A 16,018-nucleotide genomic window follows, 5' to 3' on the forward strand; every position below is an offset into this window, starting at 1 on the left:
GTTCCATTCCTAACTTTCATTAACAAACTGGACCGCGTGGGCTCCAACCCAGCCAGGGCCCTACAGCAAATGAGGTACCGAGCCTGAGAAAGGACAGGGGTTGTGACCATCTGGATAACAAACCTTACCTCCAGAACTACGATTGACTCAGCGTCACTGGAAAAAGAAATTTATTTATGTGAGTGACTTATCTTAGTAAGTGGAACACTGAGGTCAGTAGTTTGATTTGTGGTGTGATCTCATCAACTGCCTTCTCTGTAAAATGGTGAAAATATGACTTAAATTGTAGGGTTGTTGAAGGTGAATTCAGAAGACAATCTGGCAATTACTGTTTTGCTATAGTTAGAAAAGTCATAATCTAGAGTAGATTTTAAAAGTTTGTTAGAGCTGTAGACATGATTCCGACTCCTAGTGACACAGCAGAGTGGTGTCTTTCTGCGCCGTCCTCTCACCTTATGGCGCTACGTCAGAAGTATTCCACTGCTATTCACAGGGTTTTCATGGCCACTTTTTCTGGAACTGGGTGACCAGGCTCTTCTTCGCAGTCTGTCTAGTCTGGAAGCTCCACTGAAACCTGCCCACCATGGGTGACCCTGCTGGTGTTTGAATTCCTGGTGGCAGAGCTTTCAGCATCACGGCGACATGCAGCCACCACAGTATGACAACCGACAGAGGGCTGGTGTGGTTCCCTAATGGGGAAACGAACTCAGGCTGCATGGTGAGAGCGCCAGATCTTACCACTGACCACCAGGCCTGGCTAGATCCTAAAAGTACTTGCATTTACTGAGACAAACCTAAAAGATCATCTTCAACTAATTTTAATTAATGCCCTTAGGTAGTCTGCTCTCTTCCCTTGCTCTCATGTGGTAACATATTTGCTGAGACACAGTAGCACTTCTTTCTGTGCCAGATGTTACCCAGTGGTATTTGTGGCATTTTACATTTTGCACAATACTGTGTGTGTCACATAACCTTGAGAAGAGTCCACGTTTCGCTCTTCACCCTTTGTAACTGTGTAAATGGAGCTGTAGCGTTCCCACTCAGCTTTCCCATGGCAGAGCTGATTGATGGGTGTAGGCAGTCGGGTTCGTGGTAGTGGAGAGACTGAGTGATGTGTCCAGTGCCAGGAGGGATGGTGCTGAGGACCTTTGTATCGCTGTGTGCACTCAGATGGAAGTGAGCTATTTGGGAACATGAGAATGAAATTTTTCTTTATTGGATGTTTGTCATATTTTCTTGGTAAAATAGAACGTTTTCACTTTTTTGCCTTTATTACTTATATTTTACTTGTGCTTGGCAGTAGTGGACTCTTCCCAAGTCTTTTTCTGAATTCCAGGAAAATTTTCTGTTAGCGTTTATTTTTCTACTTTGGTTCTTTAGTCTACTCTCTTTTTTTTTTTTTTTTTGAGGAAGATTATTCCTGAGCTCACATCTGCCGCCAGTCCTCTTCATTTTGCTGAGGAAGACTGGCCATGAGCTAACTCCCGTGCCCATCTTCTTCTACTTTGTGTGTGGGACGCCTACCACAGCATGGCGTGCCAAGTGGTGCCATGGGTTCCGAACCGGTGAACCCCAGGCCGCCGAAGCGGAATGTGTGTGCTTAACTGCTGCACCCTGGGCTGACCCCTACTCTCTTTAATCTGTTTTCCCATTTTGTAACTCTCATTAAACAGATTTTGAAACTCCTGAATCTCGCCTTCTTAACTTTTCTGCCATACTTTCTGTCTCCTTCTCATTTTGCACTGGGTTACAAGAGAATTCTTGAGGTCAGTCTTCCAGCTTACTACTCTGATATTCATCTGCATCCCTTCTCTTGTTTAGCCTGTAGTTTTCTTTTTAATTTCAGCAATTATATAGTTAATTTCCATAAACTTTCTCTTTTACTGCAACATCTTTGTTAATAGAGGTAATTACTTCTCATCTTTACACTTTATTTTCTTATAGTAACTCTCTCTTTGGACGTTAGTTCTATTTCTTGAACTCATGCCTCTCTTTCAAGCTATTGGTTTCCTTCGAATATTTGGTGATTGTTAGTTATCTATCCATAGTTACAAATGGGGGCCTAAAGTCTAGACTGGATGTTGGTAGCTGGAGCCCATTCCTTCTTGAGGGAGAAGCCCTGCTGGTGAGTGTGGCTTCTGTTCAGTGGTTGGCCTGAGTCGGGATACGGGCTGGTGACGAGTGTCTGCCTTTAGCACCTACTCTGAGAGTCTTCCCCTAAGAACTTCCTCTTCAGATGGCAGTACTCGGCTTCACGAGAGTCGGCTGATCCGAGAATGAGGCGTGGGCACAGTTATCCCACCATCTTCAGATTTCCTGGCTGACTACCCATTGACCTGTTCCTCCCCCTTCGGTTTCTGATCCAGGCTATTCTGGGGATCTGATGGCAAAACACTTACTTTAGAGTTCTTTTTGTTGCCTAAATAGGGTTGTGGCTTCCTGAGCACGAAGAGTTTGGTTGTCAGTCTGTCCCTGACTGCCGTATGTCTTCCATTCTGACCTGCTGGTGACACCCCTCGCTGTCCCACCTCATCTGCCATAGATTTCTTTTTATATTTATTTTGTCATTTCAGAGACATTTGGGGTGAAGAAAGAGGTAAACATATGTATTTTTATTTTTCAGGTCTAAGCTAAGTCATAATGCAGCGTTTGTGCAGATGCCCATTGGTTTGGAGAGCGATTTTAAAGGGATTATAGATCTTATTGAGGAGCGAGCCATCTATTTTGATGGAGACTTTGGGTAAGTATTAAAAATATATTAAAATCTTACATTTTAAAAAGTATGAAAGAGAAGGAAAAGAATGAGTTCTTTAAACGCAGAGTAAACATCTTTTTGAAATGAGGCTGGGAGAATATCCTTTAAGCTGATTCTGTTCCAATGCCTTTAATCCTGGTTTCTTCCTATTTTGCTTAGTATTCATTCCAAGGGAGAGTAGGTTAATTTTTCGCTAATGGATTTCTATCACATTGTGCCCTGCCTGGTGTGGTGGAAGGAGGCCTTCAGCTTGGGCTAGGAATGCAATCTCTCTTTTTCAACTTATTTATTTATTCGTTCATTCATTCTGCAAACTTTTTTGGAGCAGCTGCTATGTCTTGGGTCTTGTGACAAAAACTATGAAGAAAATAGGGATCATAAATATTTTCTCTGCCTATTTCATGAGATTACAAAGATAAAAAGATTAATATGTAAAGGCGGTTAAAAATTGCACAGATGTGGTTTGGGCAATATAAGAAGCAAATTGGTAACTTTTTGACATGGTATTTGGTCCATCAGTCCACTTTTGAGTGACCTTTGCATACAAAGCACTATAATTGCCCAGTGGTTATCAAACCACAGCATTCAGAAAAATCCCCTGGAGAGCTTGTTAACGCACATGTTCCTGGATCTTCCTTCGGAGATTCTGATTCAGTACATCTAGGGTGGGGCCTGGAATCTGCGTTTCTGGAAAGCCCCCAGGTGATGCTGATGTTGCAAGTCTGCAGACCGCACTTTGAGTGGCACTAATCTAGACAATGTGGGGAGTGGTAAATGACCCTTTGTTCTGAGGAGTGGCCCCAAGGGCCTGGCACTTTCTCCAAAGGTACTTCTTGAGGGATTTCCTTCCTCTGCTATGGAACTGGGATTGCTGGTCCTGCAGGTGGGTGATAGGGCCTATGATCAATTAGCTGTAGAGTTTATCTCATCTTGTAGTCAGGGAAAAGATGGAGGCTGTCCAGCGGATGAGGCATTTCTCTCACTTTTCGTGTGACAGCAACAAAGTTTGTCTGTCCTTCCTTAGAATGTAAGGCCCAAGAGGACAGGGATTTTTGTCAGGCTTATTCCTTCATGTCCCTAGCCCCAGAACAATCTGGTACGTAACAGGGACTCAAAACATGTTGGTAGGTAAAGGATTAAATCCACTTCCCCAGAATTACCAGGGCACACGTTTCTGTCCTCTAAAGTGAAGGCTTGTCAACTTTGTTGTGCATCAGAACCCCAGGTGGAACCTCTTAATATACCTACCCCTGCTCAGCGCTGGCCCGCCGGGCATGTGTATATTCTGATGTGAAACGCTAAGGGTCAGGGAGCTTGCGGGAAGGAAGGAATTAAGCTCTAAAAGCTGTGAAGAGCATTCTTTAGGATAATAATTATTTTCTGATCATTTGCAATTGGCTTCTTTTACTTTTTTTGATTTAGAAATGTGTTTTCTGAAAAGCTTATTATTTTTTGACATTAAGTTCCATTTTTAAAGAAATACTTTGAAAACTTTCAGACTATTGTTTCTAAGTGTCAGGTGTATCCATTTCTTGGTTGTGTATGTTTTATTTGTGACTCTTAGCTATTCGGCCCCTAGAGGAATGAAGCATTGGGATCAAAGTTGAAGAGTCTGCGTATTTAGTAACCTTTTTTTTTTTTTTTTTACTGCAAAATGGGTTAGTCTGTGTTAAAAATTATGTGATTGGTTTGTTATTAATGGAAAGCAATGGAGTCGGGTCTCTAAATCTGCTTGTTAGAGACCATGATGTTCTGATTCATTTGGGCAATAAATTTTCAGGTGCTCACATGGGCTTTGGGGTCAGACTGGTTTCGAATCCTGCCGCTTCCATTCACTAGCAGGACACCCTTGAGCGGTTTGCTCTGGCTGTGTCAGTGAAGTATTTTGCCCACTGTTTTGTCTGAACTTTAAAGCTGTATGTTAATCTTATTTGCCATTATACTGCAAATATATCAGAGCTCTTTCTCATCTGAAAAAATATTTTAGCCATTGGTTTATCTTTTTCATGGGTGCTTTATGTGTTTAATCGAATATCCTCAAAGTACCAAAATAAACGTTTCTTTTCTTAGTCAAGTTGTTCGATACGGAGAAATTCCGGCAGAATTCAGAGCAGCAGCAGCTGACCGCCGGCAGGAGCTGATTGAGTGTGTTGCTAATTCAGACGAGCAGCTTGGTGAGATGTTCCTGGAAGAAAAAATCCCCTCTGTTTCTGATTTAAAGGCAGGTGCCGTCGAACTGGGCCTTAAGTTGACAAAGCACGAGGTGGGGGGTCTGGTTTGCAGCGAGGAGATGTGATGCTTTCCGATGGGCTTATTCATGGAATGTGAGTAAACTTATTTAACATGATTGCTTTCTTCAAAAAGTACTCGAGGGCTAGCCGTGTGGCCTAGTGGTTAAGTTCATTGTGCTCTGCTTTGGCTTCCCGGGTTTGGATCCCAGGGCAGACCTACACCACTTGTCAGCCATGCAAGTGTGTAAAGTGGAGGAAGACTGGCTCAGGGCCAGTCTTCTCAAGCAAAAAAAAGAGGAGGATTGGCAACAGATGTTAGCTCAGGGCGAATCTTCCTCAGGAAAAAAATAATACTTGACATGGTCTCGTACTCTTTTTTTTTAAGTAATGAGTTATGTAATATTTTTAAATGGAAAAGGAGTCATAGTTTGTTCTAGAAAAAAAGATACTTAAATAGCTAACCTCTTGGGTATGTCCTTATTAGAAAGAAAGAAGATATGTAGAGAAATGTTACAGCAATAAGAGAGGTTAAGAGACAAGGCTGCTAAGTGTTTGCTGACTGCATGTTGGTACTTACACTGTTGTACTGTTTGGAAGGCTGTATAGAGTCTTTCACTTCATTGCTCAACTCTTTACAAATAAAGAGAAGATCCCTGCCTAAGACTGGTAGCCATTTTTTGATTATATGTTTCTGCATAGAAGATAACAAATGACCAATAAGCACATGAAAAGATGCTTAAGATTGTGAACCATGAGGGAAAGCAAATCAAAACCACAATGAGATACTGCTTCATCCATTAGGATGGCTATTATTTCAAAAAAACAAAAAAGCAGATAATAGGTGTTGGCAAGGATGTGGGGAAATTGGAACCCTTGTGCATTGCTGATGGGAATGTAAAATGATATAACTGCTGTAGAAAACAGTATGGCAGTTCCTCAAAAAACTAAACAGAACTACTGTATGATCCAGCCATTGCACTTGTGTATACCCAGAAGAGCTGAAAACAGGGACTCAAACGTACTTGTCCACCAGTTTTGATAGCAGCACTATCCACAGTAGCCAGGAGGGGGAAATGACCCAAATGTCCGCCAATGGATTAATGGATAAGCAAAATTGGTATACACATACAATGAAATATTATTGAGCCTTTAAAAAGGAATAAGATTGTGATACATACTATGTGAATGAACCTTGAAGACATTATGCTAAGTGAAATAAGCTAGACACAAAAGAACAAATATTTGATTCCACGTATATGAGGTACACAGAACAGTCAAATTCCTAGAGACAGAAAGTAGAATAGTGCTAATCAGGGGCTGGGGAGGGGCCGAAGGGGGAGTTTACTGGGGACAGAGTTCCAATTTGGGATAATGAAAAAGGTGTGGAAATGGATAGTGGTAATGGTAAGATAGCAATGTGAATGTACATAATGCCACTGAACCGTAAACTTAAAAATGGTTAAAATGGTAAATTTTATTTTATGGACATTTTATCATTATAAAAAAATGACTGATATTCATTTTGTCTAACCACTTCATGCACTTAGCAGAAATCACGTAAGTAATTATTGTGTGTAAAACATTGCACTCATGGAGTTTCCAGGTCAGATGCCCAAGGAAAGAACTGTTGAAGCTGAGGATGCTTACTAATATATCTCATAACTTAGTCCTTTACCGCTCACAAAGCTCACCACCTCAGTTCTCTGATGAGTAGGGAACACAGTGTAGGAAGGGATAGGTCTGGCCATAAATAAAGTCAAGTATTGTGTCCTGGGAACCACAATAGAGAGTTAGGTTTTTATCTATTGAACAGAATGTGGAAGAGGTCCCCACGACCACGCCCAGGTTTGTTGACTAGGAGGACTCGCAGGACTCAGGACATAGTCACACTCAAGGCTGTGATTTCTTACAGAGAGAGGACATACAGCAGAATCAGCACAGGGAATAGGCACGTGAAGTGAAGTCCAGAAGAAACCGTGTGTAAGCTTCCACGAGTTCTCTCGCAGTGTAGTCACGTAGGCGTGCTTGACTCCTCCAGCAGCAAGTTGTGCCTGCGCCTGTGAAATATCTACCAGGGAAGCTTCTCAGAAACTCGGTGCCTAAGGTTTTATTGGGGGCTGGTCACATGACACCCTCTACCTGGCATGCACCAATTCCTGGACTCCCAGAGGGAAAGCAGGTGTTTAGCATATACCACATTGTACAAACAGTCTTGGCCCGGTGAACCAGTCTTAGCACTTCTGGGAATGCTGGGCACCCTCCTGAAATCCTGGTTCCCAGACACCAGCCAGGGGCCAACCTTGCAAGCAGGCCATTCTAAGGATAGCACTTCCAGTCCTGCTGTGTTTACTGTTTTCTGCACAGGATGCGTGGGTAACTTTAGTTTCTGTATTGTTGGATATATTATTATTAGAGACAGTGGAAGTCAACAAAGTGTTTCTTAAGAAAACAAGGGAAAATTTTGGAAAAGTACAGCTTTTGTTAGGCTGGTATAGGAATAGTTTTTCTATTTATCTACCACTCTCATTTGTTTCTCTATCCAATGGATGTAAAGTAAGCATGGTAAGATTCTTATATGCCCCTACTTGCGTATAAGGGAGGGGTGGAAGGTCAAGGATGTGACCATGTGGCCTGGGTAGCCTCGGTGGTTAGTGACCTAGCCATTTTTGGTTCCTAGCAATGGCAAAATCAAGTTGCTAAGGTAGTTTCAAATAGTAATTGTTTTTTTGCCGTGCATGTTTTCCCCTGTTCTGCTCTGTTTTATCATGCTAGCTGTTATCTTACTTTTCATTTTCGTGATGTTTAAAAATTTTGGTTATAAATATTTTTCTTTAAGCTTTTTGAGGGTAGTTTTTTTTTTTTCATGAGGACTGACAAATAACTGTATGCTGGCTCCGTATTTCTGCAGAGGTAGGTTGTGGCCACAGCACTGCCCTTGGCCTCTTTCAGCTGCAAGAGCTGACGCTCCACTGCTGACGCTTGGAGACCTCCTGGGCCATTCGGGCACCTGGGGATGCAGCCTGAGGCCCACTGATAGGGCTTGCACTAAAGCCTGGTGTTCGTTATTGTAGAGCCTCTTACTCTCATTGCCCTTTATGATGAGTGATCCGTACCGCTGGACTTCCTGTATGTATGTTCTTTTAAAAAATAAATAAATAAACAATCAAGTGTTTTCTAAGGTATGCCTTTTTTTGGTAAGGAAGGTTGGCCCTGAGCTAACGTCTGTTGCCAATCTTTCTCTTTTTTTTCCTCCCCAAAACCCCAGTACATAGTAGTATATTCTAGTTGTAAGTCCTTCTAATTCTTCTATGTGGGATGCCACCACAGCATGGCTTGATGAGTGGTGTGTAGGTCCCTGCTGGGGATCCAAACTGGTGAACCCTGGGCTGCCAAAGTGGAGGGTGCGAACTTAACCACTGCCCCTCCAGGCCGGCCCCAAGTGTTTTTAATAGATGATACTTTCATATGGTTTAAAATTTTTTAAAGTATACAAAGATATACAGTAAAAAATCTCCCACCTGTCTCCCCTCTGCTCAGTTCTCTGCCCCTCCCTAAAGCAGGTTACTGGTAAATGGTTTCTGTTGTATCTTTCCAGAGATTTTTTTTTTGCATATGTATAACTTTTCCCTCTATTTTGTGCAATTGTTAGCATACTGTTCACACTCTTCTGTGTATGTGTCTATTTTCTATGTGTATGTATCTTTTTTTGCCAAATTGAAAATTAGTGACATTCCAAGAATGTTGAAAGCCGTTGTACAGTACGTAGCTTCCAAGCCCTGAAAAAGGAACTGATTTTGTTTCTTTTTCTTTGTATTTTGACCTTAAGTTATAGAGAACCTGATGCTAGTCTCCGCTAGAGCCAGTACTCCAGAGAGTATCAATGCATTTCATTCATTTGTTGGTTTATAATTGATCTGAAACAAAAAATGTAATTTTTAAGATTAATCATTAAATTTTTTTCTGTTGCAGCTTGCAATCCGAAGAGCTACTCTAAATAGGTCCTTTACTCCTGTCTTTTTGGGAAGTGCCTTGAAGAACAAAGGCGTCCAGCCTCTCTTAGATGCTGTTTTAGAGTATCTACCGAATCCATCTGAAGTCCCGAATTATGCTCTTCTTCATCAGGAGGAGTAAGTCTTGCAAACTGACTCCTAGTTTCTGCAGAAATACGTTAACACTTACGCAATATGATAGCAATGGTTCCTTTAAGAAACAGACTTTTTTAAGCACGCATTGATTATTTTTCTTTCCTGTCTCTACCAGATAATTTCTGTATTTTTTAGTCTGCTCTGGTCCTGTCACCATGTTGTAACTAAGCCCAAGGAAGTTATTCTTACTGATCTCTTTCAAAGAAATTTCATTTATGTGAGGTCAGAAACGTTTAACACACGTGCATTTTCTTAGCTAATACTCTGATGAAATAAATTGATATAAAAGAAGTATTAAATATTGCATCTCATAGATTTATGTTTCTTTTATTTTAAGTGATTCAAAAGAAAAAACCAAAATCTTAATGAACTCCAAAAGAGACAGTTCTCACCCATTCGTAGGCCTGGCTTTTAAACTGGAGGTAAGTTGCTTTCTAATGTATTTAACTGCTGTAGGTAGAGATTTTCTTTTCTTTTAGGTTTTTATTCCTATTATAAATTGACTCATAAAAGATTTGGTTACAGGGTTCTCTGCTATAAAGTTACTCTTTTTTCCCCCTTTTGATACTGACTCTTTAGAAGGAAGTTACTATGCACAGCCACAGTTAAGGGGTGGGGCATCAGCTCCCCCTCCTGGAAGGAGCAGCATCTACATTAACTTACTTGGGATTCTTCTATATGGGAGAGTTGTCTCTTCACCCCCGTTTATGTGTTTATTCAGTCATTAGTTTATATCAGTATGGATTCATGGATATTTATTTGTAGTTTGAGTTGTAATCCAGTAGTATGTCACTTATTCTGTTGCCCAGCTTTGGCCAGTGGAGCTCTTTCCGTTGGCTCCTGTGTCTCTTTGACGTTCTTCAATGTTTTGCTTTTTTGAATACTTCCTTACTTTGTGGCATTACATGGCCCAAGCCCTAGAATCAGCCATTTCTCTAGGAGCCCTGATTCCTTTTAATCAAGAATAGTATTAGGAACCAAGATTTGAGCATGGAGTGTGCTTTTTGTTGGGATATTGTTGCTTCTGGTCCTAATATTTTAAGTGGGGAAAAATGATGGATAAGTTAGAAGTGTGAAGAGTGGTTATTTCTGGGATGGAATTTTATTTGGGGACTTTTTCCTAGTTTTTATTTTTAAATTTTTACAATCTACTTCTTATTACTTCTAAAATGAGAAAATAATTTTAAATTCAAAAGTAGAAATAACTGTGCAGTGACAATTTTATGCATAAAGCTTTTAAAAATAGGTATTTAGGAATGCTTTCTTAGCATCCCAGAATAGTGATTATTCAGTTTAAAGTATGGAATGTTTTAATATTTAATGGTTTGTATTGCCAGATTGCTTTCATACTCTCAGAATTAATGTACTAGGTTATTTCAATGAGTCTTGTTCAAATTGAGTATTATTTATTAAAAATCAGTACTGATTTCATACATGAAAATGGCATTTTAATATTTCATCTTGCCTTAATTCCTAATGATAGAGAATATTTTTTCATATACTGTTTATGCAGTTGCATTTCCTTTTTTGTAATTGTTTCTTTATTTCTTTTGTCTTTCCTTTTTTAAAATTAGAGTCAAAGTGTTTTACTTATTGGTATGAGCTTTCCCTAATAAAGTTCTCTTTTAAAACAATTAGCAGTTTAAAATTTATATAATCAAATATATGTCTTTATCTTGAGTCATTCTCTCATTTTTAACTGCAGAAGCCCTGCTCTTTGAATATATTTTGTAAATATTTCTTTAGTTTCCTCTGCTTTGTTTATTGGTTGTTAAACCGGCTGGAATTTGTTTTGCTGTGTGCTGTGAGGTAGGGTCTAAGTGGATCTCCTCTGCCTCCAAAGAGAAGACCCATTGTCTCGTTACCAGGTTTTGAACAACGTTACACTTTTCCATTGATTGTCATGTTTTTTTAATCATTATTGACAAATGAATTAAACATTTTAGATTTTTAACTATGCTCTATGGACTGTTCGGTCTAATTGGTGCTAGTTCCATACTTTTTAAGTTTTGGAGTATTTAATTTTTTTAAATATTAGTCAGGGTTAGTTTCTTCTCATTGCCATAGTTTTTAAAATTTCTATTTTTAACCATTTTTCTAAGTAGATTTTAAATCACTTATCAAATGTTTATATATTCCTCTTGGGATTTTGGTTGCTATTGTGTTAAACCCATAAATTAATGTGGGAAAAATTGGTAACTTTTAAATATATATCTAATTGATTAGTGTTACTGTTCAGGAGGAATTGATTCTTGAATACTCATTTTATATTCAGTCACTTCACAGAACTCTTACTTAGATAGCTTTCCAGGTGATTATCAAAGGGTTTTTTAGATGTATAGTACAATCTTACCATTTCTAATGATGTTTTTGTTGTCTTTCCAATAATTATACCTTATTTTTGTGTCTTATTTTATTAAACTGAACTTATGAAATAATATTAGAAGGCAAAAGCATACTTCCTAATTATATAAATAATTAAAATTTTCTTTTAATAACTTTTATTTTGGAGGAAACAGAAGTAGTATCTTGGATTGTGATACCAAAAAGAATAACAACAACCATTTAACTTATCTTATTCAAAGCTAGTATTAAGGTAGTTTATGACAAACCAAAACATGTATATAAGATGTACTACTAAGATTGATAGGAAATATTTGGAGGTAGTGTGAAGTTCTCCTAAGTTTGATTACTTTTATTATTATTTATTTGATTGAGGTCGCTTTGGTTTATAACATTGTATAAATTTCAGGTACACATCATTATATTTTAATTTCTATGTAGAGTGCATTGAGTTCACCACCAAAAGTGTAGTTTCTCTCTGTCGCCATACACGTGTGCCCCTTTACCCCTTTTGCCCCCCCAGCCCTCTACCACCTGCTGCTCTGGTAACCACCACTTTGTTCTCCTTATCTGTGTGTTTATCTTCCACATAGGAGTGAAGTCATATGGTAATTGTCTTTCTCTGTGTGACTTATTTTGCTTAGCATAATACTCTCAAGATCCATCAGTGTTGTCACAAATGGCACTATTTCATCTTTTTTTATGGCTGAGTAGTATTCCATTGTGTATATATACATATACCACATCTTCTTTATCTGTTTATCCATTGATGGGCACTTAGGGTGCTTCCAAATCTTGGCTATTGTGAGTAATGCTACAGTGAACATAGAGGTGCATATATCTTTTCAAATTAGTGTTTTCATGTTCTTTAGATAAATACCCAGAAGTGGAATAGCTAGATCATATGGTATTTTCTATTTATAATTTTCTGAGTAATCTCCATACTGTTTTCCGTAGTGGCTGCACCAATTTACATTCCCACCAGCAGTGTATGAGGATTCCTTTTCCTATACATCCTCTTCAACACTTATTTCTTGTCTTTTTAATAACAGCCATTCTTACAGGTGTGAGGTGATATCTCATTGTCGTTTTGATTACCTTTCCCTAATAGTTAATGATGTTGAACATCTTTTCATGTGCCTGTTGGCCATCTGTTTATCTTCTTTGGAAAAATGTCTGTTCTTATCCTCTGCCCACATTTTGATTGGGTTGTTCATTTTTTTGATGTTGAGTTAAATGTTTTTTGATGTATTTTGGATATTAACCCTTTATCAGATATATGATTTGCAAATATTTTCTCCCAGTTGGTGAGTTGTCTTCATTTTCTTGATGGTTTCCTTGCCATGCAGAAGCTTTTTGGTTTGAAGGACTCCCATTCATTTATTTTTTCTTTTGTTTCCCTTGCCTGAGTAGACATGATATTCAAAAAGATGCTGCTAAGACTTATGTCAAAGTGTACTACCTATGTTTCCTTCTAGGAGTTTTATGGTTTCAGGCCTTACATTTAAGTCTTTAATCCATTTTGAGTTAATTTTTGTGTATGGTGTAAGATAATGGTCTATTTTCATTCTTTTTCACGTGGCTGTCCAGTTTTCCCAACACCATCTGTTGAAGTGACTTCCCTTTCTGCATTGTATGTTCTTGGCTCCTTTGTCAGAGATCCGTTGTCCATAGATGTGTGAATTTATTTCTGGGCTCTCAATTGTGTTCCATTGATCTGTGTGTCTGCTTTTCTGCCAGTACCATGCTGTTTTGATTACTATAGCTTTGTAGTATATTTTGAAATCAGGGAGTGTGATACCTCCAGCTTTGTTCTTTTTATCAGGATTCCTTTGGCTGTTTGGGGTCTTTTGTTGTTCCACATATATTTTAGGATTCTTTGTTTTATTTCAGTGAAAAATGTCCTTGGGATTTTGATAAGGATTGCATTGAATCTGTAGATTGCTTTAGGTGATATAGACATTTCAACTATGTTAATTCTTCCAATCCGTGAGCACGGAATAGCTTTCCATTTCTGTATGTCTTTTTCAGTTTCTTTCAATAACGTCTTATGTTTTCAGTGTATAGGTCTTTCACCTCCTTGGTTAAATTTATTCCTAGGTATTTTCTTCTTTTTGTTTCAATTGTAAATGGAATTGTATTCTTAATTTCTCTTTCTGCTAGTTCATTGTTCGTGTATAGAAATGAGACTGATTTTTAAATGTTGATTTTGTACACTGCAAGTTTATTGTACTTGTTAATTATTTCTAATAGTTTTTTGGTGAATTCGTTAAGGTTTTCTATATATAGAATCATGTTATCTGCAAATAGTGGCAGTTTTACTTCTCCCTTTCCAATTTGGATCCCTCTTCTTTTTCTTGCTTAATTGCTCTGGCTAGCACTTCTAATAGTATGTTGAGTAAGAGTGATGAAAATGGGCATCCTTTTTGGGTTCCTGTTCTTCGAGGGATGGCTTTCAGTTTTTCGCCATTGAGTATGGGTTGGCTGTGGGTTTATCATAAATGGATGTTGAATCTCGTCAAGTGCTTTTTCTGTATCTATTGAGATGATCATGTGATTTTTATTCCTCTTTTTGTTATTGTGGTGAATCACATTGATTGATTTGTGGATGCTGAGCCATCCATGTGCCTGGAATAAATCCCACTTGATCGTGGTGTATGAGCCTTTTAATGTATTGTTGTATTTGATTTGCTAATATTTTGTTGAGAATTTTTGCATCTATGTTCATCAGTAATATTGGCCTGTAATTTCCTTTTTTGTGTTGCCCTTGTCTGGTTTTGGTTTCAGGGTAATATTGGCCTTGTAAAATGAGTTAGGAAGCATCCCGTCCTCTTCATCTTTTTGGAAGACTTTGAGAAGGATAGGTCTTAAGTCTTCTTTGAATGTTTGGTTGAATTCACCAGAGAAGCCCTGTGGTCCTGAAGTTTTGTTTTGTGGGAGGTTCTTCATTACTTCTTCAATCTCTTTATTTGTGATTGGTCTATTCAGATTCTCTATTTCTCCTTGATTCAGCTTTGGGAAGTTGTAAGAGTCTAAGAATTTATCCATTTCTTATATGTTATCCAGTTTGTTAGTGTATATCATGTATAATGTATATCATGTATATCATGGTGCATAGCTTTTGATGGTATTCTTATAATCCTTTGTATTTCTTTGGTATCTGCTGTAATTTCTCCTCTTTCATTTAAAAATATATTTAAATAAAATATTTAAAACTGATTTTATTTATTTGTGCCTTCTCTCTCTTTTTAATTTTTTTGTTGGGGAAATTGGCCCTGAGCTAACATCTGTGCCAATCTTCCTCTATTTTGTATGTTAGTTGCCACCACAGCATGGCTTGATGAGCAGTGTGTAGGTCTGTGCCCAGGTTCCAAACCTGCGAACCATGGGCCCCTAAAGCATAGCTCGTAAACTTAACCACTACACCACCAGGCCAGCCCATGAGCCTTCTCTCTTTTTTTCTTAGTCTGGCTAAGGGTTTGTCAATTTTGTTTATCTTTTCAAAGAATCAGCTCTCAGTGTCATTGATCCTTTCTATTGTCTTTTTAGTCTCTATTTCATTTATTTCCACTCTGATTTTTATTATTTCCCTCCTTCAACTGACTTTGGGTTTTGTTTGTTCTTCTTTTTCTAGTTCTTTTAGGTATAGTGTTAGATTGTTTATTTGAGATTTTTCTTGTTGCTTGAGGTAGGCCTGTATTGCTATTTAGTTCCCTCCTGGTACCACTTTTCTGCATCCCATAAGCTTTGCTATGTTGTGTTTTCATTTTCTTTTGTTTCCAGGTATTTTTTGACTTCTCCTTTTATTTGTTCATTGATCCAGTAGTTGTTCAGTACATGTTTAGTCTACACATATTTGTGACTTTTTCAGCTTTCTTATTGTAGTTCATTTCTAGTTTCATAGCATTGTGATCAGAAAAGATGCCTGATATGATGTCAGGTGTCTTAAATTTATTGAGGCTTGTTTTGCTTCCCAATGTATGGTCCGTCTTTGAGAATGTTCTTTGTGCCCTTGAGAAGAATGTATATTCTGCTGCTTTGAGATGGAATGTTCTGTATACATCCATGAAGTCCATCTGGCCTAGCATTTTGTTTAAGGCTAGTGTTCCTTGTTGACCTTCTGTCTGGATGATCTGTCCATTGTGTAAGTGGGGTGTTGAAGTCCCCTACTATTATTGTCTTGCTGTCAGGACAGGGTATTCTTGGCTGACAGTTTTTATCTTTCAATATTTTGAATATATCATTCCACTCTGTCCTGGCCTGTAGAGTTTCTGCTGAGAAATCTGCTGATAGCCTGATGTGGGTTCCTTCGTATGCTATTTTCTCTGGCTGCTCTTAATATTCCTCCTTTGTTGTTGACTTTTGGCAGTTTTAATGTAAAGTGCCTTGAAGAAGGTCTTTTTGCATTGAGATAAGTAGGGGTTCTATTAGCTTTATGGACTTGTATATCCAGTTCCTTCCTCAGTTTTGGGAAGTTCTCAGCTGTTATTTCTTTGAATAAGCTCTCTGCTCCTTTCTCCCACTCTTCCCCTTCTGGGATACCC

At 38.5% G+C, this 16,018-nt stretch overlaps 1 protein-coding gene across 4 annotated transcripts in view; it reads left to right on the forward strand.

Annotated features, from left to right (window-relative positions):
• Positions 1-16,018, forward strand: part of LOC103544027 (G elongation factor mitochondrial 1) — a 44,671-nt gene continuing 28,653 nt past the window's right edge. For 2 of the 4 annotated variants that reach the window (XR_011536440.1, XM_070606871.1), the window contains exons 1-5: positions 1-178; positions 2,624-2,740; positions 4,826-4,976; positions 8,956-9,113; positions 9,469-9,553. Coding sequence is in view for 3 of the 4 variants with exons in the window: in XM_070606871.1 (XP_070462972.1) it covers positions 177-178; positions 2,624-2,740; positions 4,826-4,976; positions 8,956-9,113; positions 9,469-9,553 (513 nt within the window). In the remaining variant the exon portion in view is untranslated. Of the gene's footprint in view, positions 196-2,623; positions 2,741-4,825; positions 4,977-8,955; positions 9,114-9,468; positions 9,554-16,018 lie in introns of all 4 variants that reach the window. The other 2 variants (XM_070606872.1, XM_070606870.1) reach the window with 2 other exon arrangements.

Source organism: Equus przewalskii, unplaced genomic scaffold (genome assembly GCF_037783145.1).
Source record: "Equus przewalskii isolate Varuska unplaced genomic scaffold, EquPr2 contig_R1840, whole genome shotgun sequence".
NCBI lineage: Eukaryota > Metazoa > Chordata > Mammalia > Perissodactyla > Equidae > Equus > Equus przewalskii.